The sequence below is a fragment of the Nyctereutes procyonoides genome, unplaced genomic scaffold (assembly GCF_905146905.1).
Source record: "Nyctereutes procyonoides isolate TBG_1078 unplaced genomic scaffold, NYPRO_anot_genome, whole genome shotgun sequence".
Classification (NCBI taxonomy): Eukaryota; Metazoa; Chordata; class Mammalia; order Carnivora; family Canidae; genus Nyctereutes; species Nyctereutes procyonoides.
In genome coordinates this window covers 25940969-25961586 of record NW_026575133.1, presented here as the reverse complement: position 1 = coordinate 25961586, position 20618 = coordinate 25940969, and the positions used below count along the sequence as shown (strand labels likewise).

Below are 20618 nucleotides of genomic sequence, written 5' to 3'. Positions count from 1 at the left end.
AAAATGATCCTGTTTTAATCACTTGTATTTGTTTTTTTTTTAATCAAAATGGAATACTTTGCAGTTATTCACAAGGTCTTATTTTTATTTTATTTATTTATTTTTTTAAAGATTGTATTTATTTATTTGTGAGACACACACACACACAGAGAGACAGAGAGAGAGAGACAGAGACACAGGCAGAGGGAGAAGCAGACCTCATGCAGGGAGCCTGATGTGGGACTCAATACCAGGTCCCCAGGATCAGGCCCTGAGCTGAAAGCGGCACTAAACGGTGGAGCCACCCGGGCTGCCCATTATTTTTAAAAGAACTGTTTCCTTGGTCTTTCTGGCTCTGTGTGTGTGTGTGTGTGTGTGTGCGCGCGCGCACGTGCGCTTGTGTGTGTTTAAGGCTATCAAAGCATTGATAGGAAAACAGAATTTTTTTTTTTATAAGAGCACAGCAGTTCTTTTTAAACTGACTTAGAAGACATGAAAATGTATGTGTTTTGATCTTCTTTCTCTGGATTAGAATACGAAGGATCAGTTGTTGCAACAGACAGTAAGCAAAGTAATTCATTTCCGATGCATTTTGGCAAGCCAGCCTTCTAGAAGAGGCCAGAATGAAACACGGAGCCGAGGGAGACAGACCAGACCAGAGACCTACCTGATGTATCAGCAAAACACAGACCCAAAGTGCAGGAATAATAACAGGAATGGGAGTAATAGTAATGGTGAGGGTAAGCGTGATTGGGATGGCTGCTGTCTATTCAAGCACTTAGGGGGTGCCAGGCTCCTTCCCCATCACTGTCCGTGGATTATCCATCCTCCCTGCAGTTTGCTTGCAGTTGCAGGTGCACTATCCTCATCATCATCCCCAGTTCTCAGATGGGGAACTCAGGTGGGCTTGGGGTCAGGCCTTGGAGCCAGAATAAGAGCCCCAGCTGGTGGGATGACCCCCGTGTTCGTAGCCACCACCCCACTCCTGAGCAGTTGGCATGTGGAACCCCTCCCCCATGGAGACCCCTCTCTCCCCGCACCCCGGCTCTGCCTGTGACCCCGCAAGCAGGTGAGACCTGGAGACAGTGACTCCGGAGTGAGCCGGATGATCATTTTTTGTTTCCATTGTTTCAATAACTCAGGCAAACGTTGGGGGAGCTTTGACACGAAGTATCTGGATAGCTGCTTCTATTTTAGGTGTTTAGACGCAACTTTTCATGCAATTTGAAAATCCAGCTCTACTTGGGGAATTTGGATATTTACCCATCTCTAACTTTGTTTCCTCAAATTCCTGACTCCTTAGGCTTCCAGTTAAGAGCTTAATTGCCCCCAGCATAACATCCTCCAACTCCCATGCTCATCAGACTTGAAAGTCAGTTCAGGTTTTGGGCAGATTGACGTCTCCTTGTGAAATGAGAGCTTGAAACTGGGTGATCTCCCAGGTGTGTGGTTCTGTTCCGGAGGCTTCCATACCCAACGGGATGGCAGACGCCGGCTCTCTTCTGCCTCCCTCCTCAAGGCCTAACCCTGGTGACGAAGCAGGTGGGTCTGAACGAGATGCCACAGTTTCATTGATGTGAATGGAAATTACTGGCCAGAAAATATCCATGAAAGATAGGTATGTGAGAGCTTCATGCTACCTTTGAACAATGTTCTTATTTTCTTCTTTGAAATCCCCCGAGAGGATTTTAAGGAGGATGGAAGCATGCGCTCGCAGGAGTCCTGGCACATTACCGCATCCTCCGGCATGAGTGCAGAATGAGGCGTCTGGAGGCTGCTGTCGCGTCGCCCAGGCTGGGGGCCTGCATGCCCGGCGATGCTCTGAGGCCAGCCGGTTACTCTGGGATTTGCAAACAGCTCCTCTGCTCCATCTGCAAAGCCTGTTTGTGGCGGGGGGCTGGTCAGACCCCAGGAAGGGTGGGGGCAGATGGGGCCAGAGCAGGAGCCCGAAGCCGAGGTGTGTGCCCATGCAGGTTCTGTGGCCAGAAGGCCCCGCAGGGTCCCCAGGGAGGTGGCCAGCCGTCCAGGCAGGGGTGCCGCCCTGACCAAGCCGAAACGGCTCCATCTCTTTTCCAGATTGTGTTCAGTGAATGCTTTTGGCCACTTCTAGCATCTTGGGGATTTGTTCCCAGTCGTTCACTTTTGCTTCAGGTTTTACGACTGCAGAAAGGGTGTGAAAACCTCAGAAACACTGAGTCGGCCACGGACGGTCCAGCCGGGTCATAACTGTCATCAGAAAGTGAAAGTCATCCCGGTGGAGGAACATTTAGAAAAGAGATGAGCCCCCATCCCCGTGTGACAGCGTCGAGGCGTTTCTTCCGGCCGGCGTGGGAGGGGAGCGTGGGGAGGGCCTGGGAACAGACGCAGAAGCTGGGCCAGATGTGTCCTGGCGGCAGTGGTGCAAGAGCGTCCGGGGTTCGAGCCCCGGTTTGTGTGAACTGGGGGGGCCGGGAAGCGACTGGGCCATGCTGGCCACCCTGCCCGCCCCAGCCCCGAGCCCTGCGGCGGACTCCCCCCACCCGTGGACCCCAGGAAATCCCTCGAATTAATTAAATCGAGGCACGCATTGGATTTTAGGGGGAATTGGTGTTTTCTCCCTCCTGAAGTAGAGAAATGGGGACAGGAGCAGGTGGGCCACAGAAGGAGAAGAGAGAGAAAGCAAGGAGGGCAGGGGGAGGCAATTTGGGTTTTTGGTGCACTTTCCGAACTTGGCGTCTTTGAAATGTTTCCAGAGCCTTTACAGGAAGGAAACGAAAATGATCCGAAGGGCGGAGGGGTTTTTCATTTCCCTTTTGTTTGGGACTCAGTCCTGGGGTTTGTGGCATCGCGCGCCGAGAAATGGGGGCGTCCTAGTGCGTTCGGAAACATGCTTGAGACGGGGCAGGGGGTGTCATCAGAGCTGAAGATGGGTAAACACAGAACGGAAGAAGCAAACCTCTGGCCGCAGATAAGAATCCTATAATTTATGAAGACATAGCATTTTGTGTCTTCTTAAGTACGAAAGCTAATTTAGAAGAGGGGTGACATTGGCGGGAATGAGGTGCTGTCACAGGCCCCTGCACACCTGGGGCGGTGGGGGGGCCCTCGCAGGGGTCGGGACCCTGGGGCCAGCACACAGCCCCATGCTGGAAGCTGGTGCAGGCCCTGGAGACACCAGGAGGTGGGTTTTCGGTGACGGAAGGATTAATCCTAGAGACGCAGGATTTCAGCATGGCAGGATTTTAAGTTCTCTTTTAAATACCACCACCACCACCCCCCCGCATTTATTGGGAATTCTCTGTTTGCAACGTGCTGTATTTTTATATGTGTTGTTGCCTGCCTCCTGCCTGCCTTTCTGATTTTCTCCCTTTACGAAGAGGTGGTAAGTGTGAATAGAAGAGACACTCTTGCTGCTGTTGAGCTCACAGGACAGTGGTCAGGGCGGGGGCCAGTCCAGGAAACACACACAGAGATGGGAAGGGTTGGACAGATGAGTGTGGGGTCCGACTTGGTCTGGGGCTCGGGGTTGGGGGGCCTTGGCTGACATCAGAAGGGTGACAGGAGTTCATGGGCCAAGCAGGTAGGTGGTGTTGGAGAAGATGGCAGACGGCCAGGGAATGGGGGGGCAGTGGGATGGATGGTAGTGGGGCAGAGGGGGCATCCAGGGCCTCTGTTTCTCCTTTAACCTTCCTGGAGTACGGCGGGAGAGTAGATATGTCCTCAGCCCGGCGGCTCAGAGGTGAGGTGGTCCGCCCAAAGTCAGACGGTGGGTGCAGTGCTTCGGGATCTGCTGGGGACTCTGGGCTGCAGGTGCCCCCAAGCTTCCGTGCTCCTGCTCCGCTCACCACACACTCCTGTCTAAGTCCAGTGCTCCCACAGCCTCTGCCGGGCCTTTGGAGGGATGAGGGAGGCAGCACGTACGCACTCGGGTTATGTCGAGAGAAATTCTTACTGCCTGTGAGCCGACTTTGGGTCTCAACAACTGTACACTCTAGCCAAATATTTATTTTGCAGAAACAGAGACCAGAGCAGTTCTTGATAGGAAGTCAGCCGCAAGGACTTTTTTAAAAATCCAAAAAAAAATTTTTTTTTAAGAGTTGAGACTTTTTTTTTTTGAGCTCTGTGAACATAAGTCCTGACCTTCATAATGATGCCTGAAGGCTTTCCAGATCTTTATGAAAAAGATTCCACTCTTCTGTGGTTAATTTAAAGAGGTTGCTTTGTTTACGCAGAACGGAGGATCTTGCAGCTCAGCTGTCTGATTTCATGTGCTGTGTAGCTGCTCCTAGTCCTCCACTCTGCTATCCCTACCTGCGCTGAGAAAGAGGCTTTTGTCTCCTGGGCTTGCACCCCCCGCCCCCCCCTTCATCCTCGAGACGGGCAGAGATGTGGCTTGAGAGAAACGGAGGTATTCTTGGAGAACGTAACCTTTCCTATAAAACTTACCAAATGTTCACCTCTCCAGCTTCAAGTATGGAAACTCAGGCCTTTTGGAACGTATGGGCCACTAAACACTTCGAGTGTCCCCACTTAATGGAGAGGGGAACTCCTTTGCCGTCGCCTGGGCATATCCACGGTCAGTGTCTGGGGGGATAACTCGTCTCGTCTATAAATAACACTTGCTTGACCTGTTTCTTTTACAGGGTTGTGACTGTGGATGCCAGAGTTGAGTGAGGTTATCAGACACTGAGCCTGTTTTCTAAAATGTGTAAAGGAGGCTTCGAAACCACCACCGTGTAACTTCATTCCTCTGGTGGGTCTCTCCTTCCATCCACGAAGCAGCGCTTGGCTCCGGGTGTCCTGGTGGCATTGGCGTCTTCGTCCCCACGTCCTCACCACCGAGGGCTTCCTCCACTGGCCTATTTCCATTTCTCCAGACCTGGCCCATTTGAAGCCTCTGCGGCTTTCCTCCTTCCTGCCTCGCAGCCAGACTTGGCTGGGTCTTCATACAGCGGGTGGGCAGCCCTCCTGCAGAGCTGAGACCCTCGCAGCAGTGGTGGGAGGGGGAGAAGGAGGAGACATGAGGATGGAGGTCCACTTGCCGGTTCTCGGTGCTCGGCGCCAGCGGCCAGCATCCAAGCACCTCGAGTGGATCATCCCACTTGATGCCTGTGGCTCTGCGGCAGGTGTAGCCTGGTCTCCATTTTGCAGATGAGCAGACAGGCACACAGCGACCAGATGGGCATGTGTGTGTGTTCACATACATCTCACTTTGGTTTTCTGTCTTTTTTCTCTGCCATCACATTCCTCCTTCCATGAGAGCAACATGCCTGTTCTGTGCCCGTGTACCCATCTGATGCTTGATCCTGGGTCATCAGCGTCAGAGCCTCATTTGGCATCAGTGAACAGCACAAGGTGTCCTCCAGGGGCTCTTGTGCTCAGGGCCCCTTGTGCCCTCTTGGGCAGTGGGTGCACGTGGTTATCAATGAGCACGCCCCCCAGGGTTTCCGTAGCAGTAGTAGGGAAGGCAGGGCGCACTCCCAGGCACAGCATTCCTAGTGAAACGGGAATGGGATTTTTTTTTAAATGACAGTTGAATGTTACAGTACGTCCCGTGGGAAGATGCTATCAATGCAAAAGCAACTTGAGAACTAAGGGGATGAAGTGAGGCTTCCATGTCATGTTTGTACTTTGCACAAAGCCCTTTAGTGCCACCAAACCCTGTCTTGAGGGGTGCTGTGGCCTCGGTGCCACCCCCTCAGCCCCAGCCACCTGAGCCGGGGACTGGGACAAGAGTGCACTCATTTCTCACAGAAGGGGAAACTGAGGCTCAGAGATGAGCGCTCCTGTCCTGGGGGCCTTGACCCTGTCCACTGCCCACTTGTCATGCTGTTTTATTCAGTATCTATTACTGCTACTTCACCTTTACTGTCTTTGTGGTGATGAAAGGGATACTTGCCCTAAGTAGACTCGGAAGTCAGATGGAGAAGTGTAAGTGGAGAGCATATCCCTCCGGCTGCCCACCTCCACCTCCCGTGGGCACCCCCTCCCTGCAGGGATGGGCAGTTTGGGCTTCAGCTTGTGTTTAAATCCAGCTCTGTGTCTTACGAGCTGTGTGATTTAGGACAAGAGGCTCCACTGCTCAGAGTGTCCGTTTTCTTACCTGTAGAAGGGGGCAATTGCAGAATGAGACAGTACCTTTAGCTTGGCCTCATCTTCGAGGTGGACAGGAGGCAGCCCAGTGCCTGGCACAGAACAGGTGCTGGGTTCCTGTGGGTTCTCCACCCGCTGCCCTACAGCAAACTCACCTCCAGCACCCACTGGGGCAAGCTGTAATTCTGATGGGCACATTTTGTGTTATTTAGTGACAGATCTGAGCTTACCTTCACTTAAGAACAATGTTGGTAATGTTTGAAATGTTTGAATATTTGAACATGGAAGCTTCAAATTGTCTTGTAGCTTCCTGCAGCCCTTGGCGCACCTCCCACGCCCCTGGAGCACTGGCATACCTACCCACATACCTGGGGGCTGGAGCACCTCCCCATGCCACTGGGGGGGCCGGCATGGCCCCCGATATTCCTGGAGGCTGGTGCATCTCCCCATGCCCCTGGGGGGGTTGGCATAGGCCCCAATATTCCTGGGGGCTGGTACATCTCCCCACACCCCTAGGGGGGTTGGCATAGCCCCTGATATTCCTGGCAGCTGGTGCACCTGCCCACACCCCTAGGGGGGTTGGCATAGCCCCTGATGTTCCTGGCAGCTGGTGCACCTGCCCACACCCCTGGGGGGCTGGCATAGCCCCCAGTATTCCTGGGGGCTGGTGCATCTCCCCATGCCCCAGGGGGGGTTGGCATAGCCCCCGATATTCCTGGGGGCTGGTGCACCTGCCCATGCCCCTGGGGGGCTGACATAGCCTCTGATATTCTTGGGGGCTGGCGCACCTGCCCACTCCCCTGGGAGGGTTGGCATAGGTCCCGATATTCCTGGGGGCTGGTGCACCTGCCCACGCCCCTGGGGTCTCTACATCCAAGCTGGGTTGGTGCTGGAGTGATCCTTGCCTCTTGCCACACCTAGTAAAGGCCAGGCCTGTGGGCAGACAGTGAATGTCCATTGCCTGCAGACAGCAACCTGGAGAAATCTCACTTCACCTTGTTCTAAAACCTTCCCGCGAACATTGAGATTCAGTCATATTCACTCTTGCCATCAAAAAGAAATAAATTCTGAAGAAGTGTTTTCAGGAGGTTCTTCTTATTCAAGGGTTAACCAGATTCTTATTTTGCTTATCTTTGGAAATAAAACAATGTTTAAAACTATTCAGATCAGCAAAGCCATCTGGTGGGGAGTACGCAGCTGCTCCCCATTCAATTGTGCTGCCCTTAATTTATTCATTGAAGGGTGCCGCTGTACATCTGCAAGATCATTATTCGCACTTGGTTCTGAGCATGTGAGCTATGTGTCTATGCAAGACCTCTCTTCTTCTCCCGAACTGAAGGACATCTGGGTTGGGCTTCCTCTGCTCTTCCACGGCCTTCCACTCTTCCTGAATTCCTGTCCAAGCAGGTGGGAGGGTTCTGGGGACTCTGCGTGGGGAGAGCCACCCTGCTCCTTATGGCCCTGAGATGTCATCTCTGTGCCTTATCCTGGGAGCTGCTGCTGCTTTATATTCATTTTCCTGTTTGTGTTAGGGGAACATCGTTGAAAGGCAACTAGAATCTGCCTCTCTTCTTCGCAGTTTCACTGCACAAGAGCTATAATAACCCCATCGACCCACATCGTGTCCCTTTTTCCTGGCAGTTAAGGTTTGTCGTGACAGGTTTTGGAAACCCTGAAAGCGTGCAAAAAGAATCGTAACAATATATCACATACCTGGGTTCCTGAGATCACTGGACTGTTGTGATGTGTCTGCTTCGGGAAGAAGACGTTGAGGGGTCTGAGTGGTGCCGGGGTTTGCATCCAGTCACGCAGCTGGTTAAGGGGCACGGCAGATGCTCCACCCAGGCCTACTGATTCCCAGGATCCCCAGCTCTCTCTCATAGAGAGACTCTATGACTCTCTGAGTCATATAGAGGAGGAGGGGTAGGACATCAAATTCTCTGAGCCACAATTTTCCCATCTGAAGTGGAAATGCTAATTGTGCTGTCCTCTTTAGATTGTCATGATGCGTAAACAAGATAATCCCCAAAGTCCCAGCCTGGTGTCTGGGCATAAGGAAGCCCTAACAAATTTTAGCTCTTGTCACTTTTATCGTTGTCGTAAGTGGCCAAAGCCCCGTCTGGATTATCTGCTAGAAGTTTACCTCTTTACTCATTAATTAAAAAAAAAAAAAAAGATGTAGTGAGTACCACCCGGTGCCAGGCACAGTAGATATTGAAGCTTGTGTGGGAGATCTAGTGCCTGCACTGATTTGAATTCAGGGCTGTCACCAACCCTGCCATTGTAGAGCTTACAGGTAGAGTCACGGAACTGCAGCAGCACCTCTTGCTGCCCCGGGAGCCTCAACTTCTGAGTGGCTTTCTCCCAGAGCCGCTGTCTTCCATGGTGGTGTGCTACGGGACAGAGCTCATGGCTTTGCAGCCAAACAGGCCTGCAGTTGCATTTTGGTTCTCTGGGTATGTGTTCACCCCAGCTGTGCCTCAGTGGGCACACAGTAACATGTAACATGGGGGTCCCAGTGCTGAGCCCAGAAAGTTGCCATCCAGAGGGGAACTCACATTGGGGCACCTGGGTGGCTCAGCTGGTTGAGGTCTGACTCGTGATTTTGGTTCAGGTCATGATCTCAGGGTTTTGAGATCGAGTTCCGTATTGGGTTCTGCTCTCAGCACAGAATCTGCCTGAAATTTTCTCCTGCCTCTGCTCCTCTCCACACCCCCCTTCAAAAAAAAAAAGGGACCTCACATGGTACTCTTGTCCTCTGGGGTCCCTGAAAACCACATTTTGAGGTATACATCCCAGTCTGCACAAAGGGTGATATTGAATTTTGAATGCCTTAAAACAGACTGAACGTTGCTTCCTTGAAATGCTTTCCCTTTATGTGACGGCTGTTGCTTCTTGCCAAGAGCCATTAGGTGGGCAGGCTTCGCAGCAGATTGTGAAAGCTCGTCTCTGGTAGGTTCTACCTTAATAGAAAACCACCATCAGTAGATCTGTAAGCTTGAGTGGAAAATCTAGTACCTCAATCTAGGATGGATTTGCATTACCCTTGGGAGTAATAAAATGATCGATAAGAAAGAGTTTTCCCCCCAATTGGTTTCAGAAAAAGACCTTTAGTGTCTTGTGCACATAGACGTCATCGTGTGCCAGCTGTGGCAGGAGCATCCTGAAGCCTCCTGTCCACCCTTCCCTCCTGCTGGGGACACCTCATCGTGCTGCACCTGGCGCAGAGACGGTGTCTGGCTGTGTTCCCTGCATGTATTGGGCAGTTGCACAGGTTGCTGGGGCACATTAACCCTCTTGGAGAGCCACCAGCTCAGAGGGGGCTCGGAGTGTCCCCGCCACCCCCGCTGCCTTCAACCACCAGAGATCCCTGGTGGGATCCGGGTCCCTGTTGTGAGGACGCCTCTCAGCTCTGCGAGCTGGTGCTGGCTCTTCTGGGGTCTGCAGAGTCAAGGCCTGGTGAGCTTTGGGGGCTATGTATAATTCTGTGTAATTCTGACGGTGGACATTTTTCTGGAGCCTCTGGAGACTTTGTTCTGGAATTAAGATGGAATGTTCCAGAAGGCCTGGGCTTTCATATTTGTAGCTTCGGCAAATGCAGTGGGTGCTTGATAAACATGTACTTTAAAGGTGTTGTGAGCTAAGAAGACACTTTTGTGTCTTTGGGGCTAATTGTGCAGCTTTTTTTTTTTTTTTTTTGCCTAGCGTGAAGGAGGTATGCACCAACCTTTCAGCGCTCGCTGCAAGACCGCTGGCTTCTTAGCAGCCTTAGAAGACATAGCAAGTGAAGACAGTGGGTTGGTATCAGGGAAACCTTCACTTCAAATCAGACTCCTGTGAGCGTTCGGGCTGAAGGAGGTAGTGCCAGCTCCAGGTTTTACCTACAAGGAAACAGGCCCAGAGGTGCCGTGACTTGCCCTGGGTGACCAGCCAGGTTCCCACTGGGAAATATCAGCTCAGGGGCCATGTGCAATAGTTTGCTGCCTCGTTGGGAAGGTGCTGCTTTTGAGGCTACAAAGTTTAAAAGCACAGTCTGAAAAGCCACCACCTCAGTCGTATAGGTTCCAGGGTTTTCTCTTTGATGCATAAGAAGGCGCAGGGGGCTTCTTCTGCCTCCCCCACATGGGGTCCTATCCATTCCTCCCTGCTCTCTTAGCTCCAGCCTTCTGTTACGGACCAGCCCCCATCTCTGTCCCCTGCCCCACACTTGGCATCAGGCCAGCCTCTGTCAACTTTGTCACTGTCCTGGTGCCCGTCACACTTTGCAGCTGGGGCAGATGCACCTGCATGATGAGTCTGTATTGAGACAGTTTAAGACTCAGTGCCCTGGGCTGACAAAGTGATTGGAGGAGGTACCTGCCTTTCGCCCCACGTCTGCCTCCCACATATCCAGGACCCCCTATCCTGTATCTCTGTGCATATCTGTTCTTTAGAAGAGAATTTCTGAAGGGAGGCAAGGGGCTGGAAGGAACTTCCGGACTGTTCTGAGAGCCAGGCCAGGGTGATGAGAGCCAGGCTTCTGAGAGCCAGGTGGGGGTGAGGATGGGCTCCTCAGGTTGGGTTGAGGAGGTGTGGGCTTGGGCAGGTGGATAGGGATCAGGGTGTTGGATCTCTGTAATGAGATGCTCACCCTTGGGGGTGTACAGGACCATATTGGGCCTCAGTTTCCTCGTCTGTGAAATGTGGGCCTAGAATGGGTACCGCAGGTTTGAATCCCTGGAGCCTGTCCCGTTGTTGACCTACACCCTGACTCCTCACCATCATTTTTGAGGTGTTCCAGGTTTGTCATAGCATGAAGGACTTTATGGTAGAAGTCCCCAGGAATCCTCCATGAGTTCCTTTCTGCTCTTAAACCTCCCATTTGTAAAGAGGCGGCTTGCTTAGCCCAGACCTTTAGACCTCTGCGGATGGGCACATTTCTGGAGCACTGACGCTCCATGTTAAGCACTGAAGCAGATTATGGATGGATGATTATTCTGAAGGTGCTGGGCTTTTCCCAAGTTGCACCCACTGCTGTCTCAGGCTTTCCAGGGCTCCCCACCCACCCTGGTTATCGGGGCACCGAGTGATCACAGTCAGCAATGCTCACTGGCATCTTATTTCTGCTGTAAAACTTGGCTCTTCTGTGTGCCTGCCTCTCACCACCACCTGTCTCTTCTCATTCATTACTTCAAATCAGCTGCAGACAGGAAAATTGGACACCTGTGCCTAGAAGTATGTATACATTGAAAGCAAGTAGGCCTGGAGTGAGGGCCTGAGGGCTTCTATAAGAATGCTAAGGACACCTGTCATATATTGAGGCTCGCTAGGTGCCAGATGCCGGAGGAAGCATTTTATGTATATTATCTTATTTCTTCCTCACATCCATTCTAGGCGACACAGATGGTTTTATTCCCATTTTACAGATGAGAAATAAAATCACAGAATGGTCAGGTTAGTTGTCTGAGATCGTAAAGCTGGGAGAGAGTGCAGTTGGATCGAAATGCAGGTCTGCCTGACTCCAAAGCCTGTTAACACTTGGTTTGGATTGCTCAGAAGACATTTTTTGCTACATCCCAACTTTGTGCAGAGTTGCAGTTGCAGAGCATCAGGCCTCTTACACTAGATACAAAGGAGGAGCTGTATCCTGTGAAGATCTGATCACAGAGGAAATACCTGTTTCTTATGGATGTATTTTATAGGATGAAAGAATAGTTTGGAATATATTTTCTATACCGTAAGGCATGGGAAGTAGTCCTTATTAACAGCTGTGTTGATGATGAACTTACTATACAGTCAAATATGCTTTAAAAATAATTTTTTACGAACTGCCTGTGTTTCAGATGACACACGCTTTGGGCCCATCAGGAAGACCCTGCAGGTTGCACAGTGTGAAAACCCCTGTTTTAGACAAAGCACGGATGAGGTGTCTCCGTTATCAGGAAAGGTAAAATCTGGCAAGGACATCCTAAGGACTAGGCTATAGGACGGGCTTGCTCAAGGAAGCACAGAACGCATAGTGGCTCCAGAGCGAGGCAGGGAGGAATGGGTCTTTAACAGGAAGTGGGGAGAATGGGGTCAGTTGTCCAGATAACAAAGCATAACAGCTGCGGTTGTCATAAACACGCATTTTGCCAGAAAGTAACCTAGTGCGTGACATTTGGGCAGTTATGTCTTGTTCGAGAGCAGCTGCCATCTGGGTTTCTAGCACTGTTTTGGCATATCTGCTTGTGTCATTAGCCAACGGGTTCTATTAGGCAAAAGCATTGATTCAGTTGATTTACTGGGTCTTTGGATGAATTGCTTTGGCCTGAATCGCTCATGATTCACTTTACTCCTGTAAACCCATTTTTTGGAACTTGTAAATGTAAAATTATACCAGTTTAACTTAGTAACACCTAGTGTTTATAACCTGCAGAAGAGTGTATCCATAAGCTTTCATCACATACCCAACCACCCCAAGCACTGCCAGGCCACCATGTTCTTCCCATGGTGACGGCAAAGGTGCAGAGGGCAAGTGAGTATGTGGGACGAGTCTTAAGGCCTAGGCTTGGGACTGGCACATGGTCACTTCTCCCTCATTCTGTTGGTCAAAGCAAGTCTCCCACTCAAGCCAAAGGGAGAAGCTGCAAAGTCATTCATGTGACCAAAAGTAGAATATGGGGCAAGGTAATAAACTGGAACCAATAGTGAGATCTCTACCGAAAATAGTAATTAACTGCTTGCTTACCAAACACCTCTTGTGGGCCGGGACTATATCCATATTTAAAAGAGCTAACATTTGTTTGGCACTTCTATGGGCGGCTCTTTGAAGGACTTTATGTGAATTGACCACTTCGTGCTCACAGCATGGGTCCTGTGAGCATTCCCCATTTACATCCAGGGAGAACAGGAGAGGATTATAATGACTTGGCCAATGTCAAAGCCAGGTTCTGGCTTTGGCACCCAAGCTCCAATGCTATATGTGATTTATTACCATCAAGGATTTCTTTTGAGAACACAGAGGCCCAGATCACTTGAGTGACTTGCCTGAAGTCACCAGGTGGACATCGCGTTGGTATCCTGGCCCGCAGGACCGCTGACTGGCTTCCTTCTACTGTGCTGTGGCCAGTGAGGGATAATCGGGGGTCTTGGCTTTGTTCTGTTGACTTGACTGCATTGTGATCAAAAGCGTAAAACTCCAGGTACAAGGTTGAAGCTGATAATCTGTTGTTTGTACGGGACTCTCCAGGCTTGCTGCTTCTCAGTCTCAGAGACAATCTTATGATGTCTTTGAGCTAAATATGAAAAATGTTCCTTCTTGTAGTTGTTGATGAATATTCCTTGAAGAAATGTATTTCCATATACATAGCCCAAAGAGAAATGTCAGCAGTGAGACATGCTAATCAGAAGAAAGCCTTGTGTTTTAGTAAAGGTTACTTAAGACCCATCAAATTTTTTCCCCTTAAAACATGCAAGTAAAATAATGTAATTAGCTATTTTTTCCCTCTCCCCTCCCAGAGGGTAGATGGAAATGGTCTACCTAAATGAAGCTATTTATTTAAATCTGTCCAGATTTCTTTTGAAGTTTTGTACATCTTTCTTTTGCTCTATCAGCTCATAGCTACAATAATTTAATAAGTTTCTCCTAGGGTGAAATTGGATGCCCTTTATCGATCTTACACCGAGGGGGCATTCAATTACTTACTCTAAAGTGGTATTTCTGGGTCTCTCAATTACAATTTTGTTATAAATGGCTTGCTAATGATGCTTGGGGTGCATAGGTTAATAGGGGGCATCCTAGCCAGGGCTGGGTAATTGAACGCTTTCTATTTTGGGACCAGTCATCTGATCTCGCAGGGGGGTACGGGTTCCCACACTCACTGTCTGCCTCCATAGGGCGCAGCACTGAGCCCAGGCTGGGAAGCGATCTCACTGAAATGTATACCTGAGTACTTTGGTTTAGTAGCTGCATGGGAACGCCAAGGGTCCTCGCTTATCTGAGGACTGGCACCAAAATGTGGACATTCCAGACAGGCAAAGTGCAAGGGACATGCGTCACTTTATATTTTAAGGAAGAACCACCGAAGTGTTAGGTTTCTGCGTGACTGTTCTCAGGGTGATTTGTGGCGGATGGAAAAGGCCAATTCACGAGTATAATGGCAGTCCCTTTTCCCTTCAATACAGTCACAGTAATTCGATTTTTCTTCATGGGTTATGTTAGTTAATAGTAATACGTATTGTAAAGATCCTTTCGAGAGAATACATGGCATGCATCCTTTTTTTGCCCTTGAACAAATCTCAGCCCTGACTCTTGCCTCCCGGGCCCTACAGGACCTGGCTCCTGCTTCCTCTCTCATCTGGTTCCTACCCCTCACCTGCCCCAAAGCCCAGGGTTCTACCTTCCTGGTGGTCCCCCTCGGCTTTGATCCCCAGCTTCTCCCCTTCATGGGGTCTTTGTTTCTCCCGATCCCCACACGGATGGCTTCCTTCTTGTCATTCAGGTGGCCCCTCCCAACTAGTCTTCCCTGGACATCCTGCTGCTGGACCCCTTTTCTTCTGGACTGCAAGTCTCACCTGGGGGTGGAGTTCAGTGCACAGAACAGCCCCTGATGCAAAGAGTTATCTGGCCCTAGTGCTGCCTTGGAGAATGCATGTTGTCATGGTTTCATTGTATTCTTTGTATTTTCTTTGTAGCGTTTATTGTTGTCTGGGATGATCTTACACCTTTGTCATGTTTATTGTCTGTTGCCCTGTAGCCCCTCACTCCTGGTGGGATGTAAACCCCAGGTGGGGAAAAGCCTCCCTGTCCTGGTCACTTTTGTACCACTCCCGTCCGGTCAGACAAGGTTTGGGCTGGAAGCCTCAAAGCTCCAGGCTCTGCACTTACAGGGCCCCAGCTACGAGTGGTATATAGTCATAGGACTTTTTTTTTTTTCATTGACATCAAGGGGTATCTTATATACTAAAAACCAGTCGTATGTTTTGGTAAAACTTGTAAATGTAAGATAGTTTTATGTTTTTTTCTCAAAGAGGGTCCCCCTGATGTTTCCTCATGCCAGCAAACTCCAACTCTCCAGACACCAGCTGGGTGTCCAACAATTCAGTTCAGTTCATAGTAACTACCTGGAGCTCGCACAGACCCCATAAGTTAAGGGCTCGGGCCCCCAAGACTGCCCCCACTTCAGACGCCAGTTGCAAGTACTGGGTCCCTAGGCTATGCAACTTCTGTCTAACCTAACTACAAATTCTCTCCTTAGGTCTGATAATTCAGCTAGAACAAGGCAGAAAATTCAGGAAAATGCCTTCTTTACTATTACCAGTTTGTTGTAAAGGATACTTACTGCTCAGGAATAGCCAGATGGAAGACGTGCGTGGGGCAAGATATGGGGGGATGGGCGTGGAACTTCCATGCCTTCCTCTCTGGGCCAGCCACCTCCCAGCACCTCCAAATGTTCACCAACTAGAAGGTTCTCAGAATCCTGTCATTTCGGGGTTTTTAAGGCGGTTCCATGACATAGGCGTGATGAATAAATCATTGGCCCTTGGTGATGAACTCACTTGCCTCCCTGGAGGTTGGGTATGTGGGGCTGTAAGTCCCAAACCTCTGACTGTCTAACCGAGGCTTGTGCTTTCTGGCCACCAGCCCCAAGCTGAAGCTCTCAGGGGTGCTGCCCAGAGTCACAGTATAAATTCCACTGTGGTCGAATGGGGGCTTGTTATGAATCACAAAAAAGATGTTCCTCTCACCCTTTCACTTAGGAGATTCCAAGGGTTTTAGGAGCTATTTGCCAGGAACTGGGGACAGAGACCACATGTTTATTTTTTATTCTGTTACTCCCCATCTTCTATTGGTTTAGGGCCCTCAGGTCCACTGTATCTGCAGCACTGGCTGGTCCACACTTGCTCTTCAGAAAAGATCTGCTGAGCACAAGAACAAACGAATGTGTCATCACCCCAGTTCTCTGCTCCCCAATTTATGTTTAAGAAGCAAGACTGGAAGAGGCCAAGCTGGAGTGTGCAGCCACCCAAAGGGTACAAATGCTTGGGCTCGCCGAATCCCGGAGCCTCCCGTTAAGACTGTCAGCTTCCCCAACTACCCAGATCTGTTCACTTCCTTGGCTTGTAAGACAAACCTTTGTTTTTGTTTAGGAATATTTTGCCCATTCTGTTGGGTCCAGATTTTTTTTTCTTTTTTTGTATGTTGTTGTCTTGGGGCTTCAAAGACTGTTTTGAAAAAAAATCTAATTAGACTTTCTGCAGCCAGAGACACAGAAGGGTGCGAACACGTTCCCCACTGAGATCCTGGTTGGAGCCTCCTTTTAGCCCTGCTTGGCCTTGTCTTCAAAATGTAAAAAAATGTTTTCTTGGCTTAGTGATAGGATTTCCAAGTAGGGGATCTTGCCCTTTTGTTTCTTTGGTTTGGAAGAATTGTTTGTACCAAGTGATGGGTCAAGGGTGGTGGAGCGAGTGGGAGGCAGAGATTGCCTTGAGGCTCCTGTCACGTCCCTCCAACCTCTCTGAGATGAGGGGCAGAGCCCCGGATGTTGGCCTGGCTCCAGAGCGGTTTGCTCCCTGCACACCCCCGCTCCTCTGCCCTTCCTGGAACCGCCCTGACCCCAATCTCAGCCTTTACTAACGAGCATTTCTCAAGTTTGTTCCTTGCGACATTCGTGAGAATTCCATGGCCAATTATGTTTTGGAAGGTTTGCGTATTATATTCCTCCCCTGCGGAGCCACAGGGCTCACTGGCATATTAAAGGTTCCCCCAAAAGTCCTGTTGTAAAGAAGTCTGTTTGATTTTTGGCCTTCTTACCTTTTCACCAAGTAATTTAGGCAAAGAACACATCAACAACGTGCAGAACACTGAGTGGAAGACATTTTAGGAAGCACTGCTTGGCTATTTCTTGGTCAACGTATTTTGATAAAGCATGGGTTTTCTGTCCAAGGGAAGGGAAGGGAAGATTCCTGCTGGTGAGTCCTCATTGTTCAGCCTTCTAGCTAATACGAGGAGGCCTTAACGCAGGCTTAGTTAATCTCACTTTCTCTGGGGACAAGCAGGACTGTTTGAGGGCTGTGCATGTGGGCCGAGCTGGAGGGGTGAGTCTACTGCTCTTGGGTAACCCTCAAGCGCAGTAGGAAAAGTAACATGATAGGATCTCCCCTCTTTGATTCCACTTTGAATGTTCTTGGCATTCACTGACAATTAAAAATCATAATAGTAATGGTCATTGATGATGCTATTATTAAAATTGCCTACCTTTTAGGGGCCGCTAATAACTACATGTAGGCATTATGCAAACTCTCCACATGTCTTAACTAATTTAGTACTTCCTGTACGCTTATAAGGGAGGTACTCTTACCGTAATTTTACTAGGGAGGGAGGCAAAGCTCAGAGAGGTTATATAGCCCACTCGAAGTCACACAGCTAATTAGTGGTGGTTTACCATTATTGGAAACTAAGTTTTTTTTTTTTTTTTTTTTTTTGCTTTTTTTACAACACCTACAAAGAAGTGTCATGTGGGCAACAATACATTTTATAACCACAGAATTCTGATAATGGATTTTTAAGAATCATGTTTTCCCCAGGATGATGAAAGTGAAAAATGATTTCAGGGTTTGAGTGTTATGTTACTCGGGAATACTGCACGTTGGGTTTAATTGCTTAATAACTTAAAGTCAAATGGTTTTTTTATATGATACACTCTGCTGAAGGAGAGAATCATTGCAGTGTTTCTAAATTTTCATTAACTTTTGCCTCCTAAACTGATAATAAAGGTTAGTTCTCGGTAAGAGACTATTGGTGCTATTGGGAGAGAAAAAAAAACATATTTTCTCCGCATGCTCCTACCCTACCAGGTGCTTTTTTGGATATTTTGTTGATTTAAAAGCACAGGTACTTCAGTTAATCTCTCAACTTTTATAGTCACTGACTGGGCATGCATCTGAGAAGGACTGTGACGTTCTGAGATTTGGGGATTCAGTACTTAGCTGTGGCATGGCTGGGACGTTAAAGGATATATGGGCGGTACAAAATCTGAGGTGTTTGATATGAGGTTGGCGGTGCTGGTGCTGCAGCCACATTTGGTGGCAGAGATTGAGCCCCAGAGCCAAGCAACTAGGACCTCAAAGCTCTCCTTTTATCCTGTGTGATTTTCTATGACTTGCTTGTGACCGAGCAGATTAACAAAAACTACCGGGAGTAGAAAAGAGAACTTGTCTCCTTGGAAGGTGATCCCAGGGATATTGCTATCATCATGTAATGGAATAAAACCTCTTTGTTGTTTAGGTAATCCGACATCTTAAAGATTTTGCTCCCCCTGAAGAGGAAACATTTTAAAGGAACACGGGATGTAGAAGAAGAAATCTTCACAGGCCTCTCCAAGGATGGCATGCCGACCCATCCCTCACTGAGACCATGATCTCTTCTAATCTCTTGGATGTTTCCATGTTCTCCAGCGAGAATTCTTCTACTTTGTTTTGTGCCATGGGAAAAACCTGAAACAGGCAGCGTTGCTCCCAAACTTGGGGATTTTTCTAAGATTGTAGTGGCTCTTACAGAACATGACAATTGGAGATCACTTCTTTTTGTTGTCTTTCAAACTTGAACCAAAGAAGGCCCTTCCTCGTTCTCTAGTGCGTTGGTGCCTACTCATTTTTACATTATATTTGTTTCCGTTGCTGGTGCCTTAAAACCATCTTGTATAATCAAAAGACCTCCTTTAACGTTTTCCAGCACACCTTGCATATATCTGGGCTCCTCAGGGGCTCGCCCATGGCTCTGTGCGCCAGCAGTCCAAGGGCATTACCATGAGGCACTGCATTAATTGCTGCATACAGTTGTTGCCCAACAACGAGCGCCAACAGCAGGTGGGCTGCGGAGGAGGCCCTCTTCACAGTCACCCGGAGTGCCCCGCGTGCAAAGGCGAGAACAAAATCGTGCTTCGTGTGGACGGTAAGCAGATGAACTTGCTTGCTGTTCTCGAGGTGAGGGCTGAGGGGAACGAGAGCTGGGGCAGGTTTCTGCGCTTCAAGAAGGGGAAGCGATGCAGCCTCGTTTTTGGATTGATGATAATGACCTTGGTGATGGCGTCTTACATCCTTTCTGGGGCCCACCAAGAGCTTCTCATCTCCTCGCCTTTCCATTACGGAGCCTTCCCCAGCAATCCCAGCTTGATGGACGGTGAAAACCCGAGTGACGGGAAAGAGCACCATCACCAACCCTCTGTAAATAATATTTCGTATGTCAAAGACTACCCAAGCATTAAATTAATTATCAACAGCATCACAGCCAGGATAGAGTTCACCACTAGGCAGCTCCCAGACATAGAAGATCTCAAGAAGCAGGAATTGCACGTGAGTAGCCTTGTGCTAATCTCCATTTGCTGATTTTTTTTTTTTTTAAACAGATGCTTCCTTTATCCATCACCATCTTTGGGAACACAGTAAAGAAACGTGACCCAAAAATGTCTCAGGTGTAACAAGGGGGACTTGACAGCCTCATGGATCAGAGGGCACTGCCAGGGCTCTCCGTTGACGATGTTCGCCCCCAGGAAGGAAGTCCGGGTACCAGGGGCTCAGGGCCACCCCTTCTAGTAATGCCATCGTAGGACTTGAAAGGTGGCTGGGGTGGTTGCCGTTGTTTTTGTAGATCACTGTCGTCCTGTTCCTATTGTGTCCTCATTAGTACTTTTTCCTCGAATGGGGTCATTTAAATACGCACCTAGTAAAAAAAAAAAAAAAAAAGATTCCAACTGTGAAATTTAATTAAGATTGCCGAGCCCAGCGCCGCAGAACGGATTTTGAGCCCGCTTTTACCTTCGTTCTCTCCCAAGTTTTAGTTTAATTTTGGGCCAAGGGAAAACGTGGCCACTTACCCAGGTCTGCTTTATTTTCGGGTTTAGCTATTGTCCAAGGAGACTTCTCGCGAGAACACCCGTAGCGAGCATCGGGCGTGACCGCATCGTGCTTAGAACGTGTTTTTCGCTAATTCGCCGCCTCCGGGTGTCTCTCTCCCCCTCTCTCTCTCCCGCTGCAGATGTTTTCAGTAATCCCCAATAAATTTCTTCCAAATAGCAAGAGCCCGTGTTGGTACGAGGAGTTCACGGGCAGGAACACCACCGACCCGTACCTGACCAACTCCTACGTGCTCTACTCCAAGCGCTTCCGCTCCACCTTCGACGCCCTGCGCAAGGCCTTCTGGGGCCACCTGTCCCACGCCAGCGGGAAGCACTTCCGCCTCCGCTGCCTGCCGCGCTTCTACATCATCGGGCAGCCCAAGTGCGGCACCACCGACCTCTACGACCGCCTCCGGCTGCACCCGGAAGTCAAGTTCTCCGCCATCAAGGAGCCCCACTGGTGGACCCGGAAGCGCTTTGGTGAGCGCATGCGCACGAGCCCCCCCACCCCGCCGCGAGGGGCGGAGCCTGCCACGAGGGGCGGGGCCTGCATGCGCATGCGCCTCTCCCTGTCCCGGCCTTCTGCCTCTTGCGCAACTTGGCCGCAACTTGGCCCACGTGGGTCCCATCTGTCCTGCCTGGGGGTCGGTGGGGCGGGCGCCAGGTGCGGTGGGGCGGGCTCCAGGTGCGTTGCTGAGCGCAGCCAGGGAG

At 49.7% G+C, this 20618-nt stretch overlaps 1 protein-coding gene across 10 annotated transcripts in view; it reads left to right on the top strand.

Moving 5' to 3' along the window:
• The window catches only part of CHST15 (carbohydrate sulfotransferase 15), a 74772-nt gene that overhangs the window by 22823 nt on the left and 31331 nt on the right, over window positions 1–20618 (top strand). For 3 of the 10 annotated variants that reach the window (XM_055299916.1, XM_055299919.1, XM_055299918.1), the window contains exons 2-3: window positions 18299–19365; window positions 20048–20387. In XM_055299916.1, coding sequence (XP_055155891.1) covers window positions 18820–19365; window positions 20048–20387 — 886 coding nt within the window. In that variant the 5' untranslated portion in view covers window positions 18299–18819. Of the gene's footprint in view, window positions 1–4601; window positions 4712–9756; window positions 9849–11873; window positions 11978–15766; window positions 16135–18298; window positions 19366–20047; window positions 20388–20618 lie in introns of those variants that run through there. The other 7 variants (XM_055299911.1, XM_055299912.1, XM_055299914.1 and 4 more) reach the window with 5 other exon arrangements.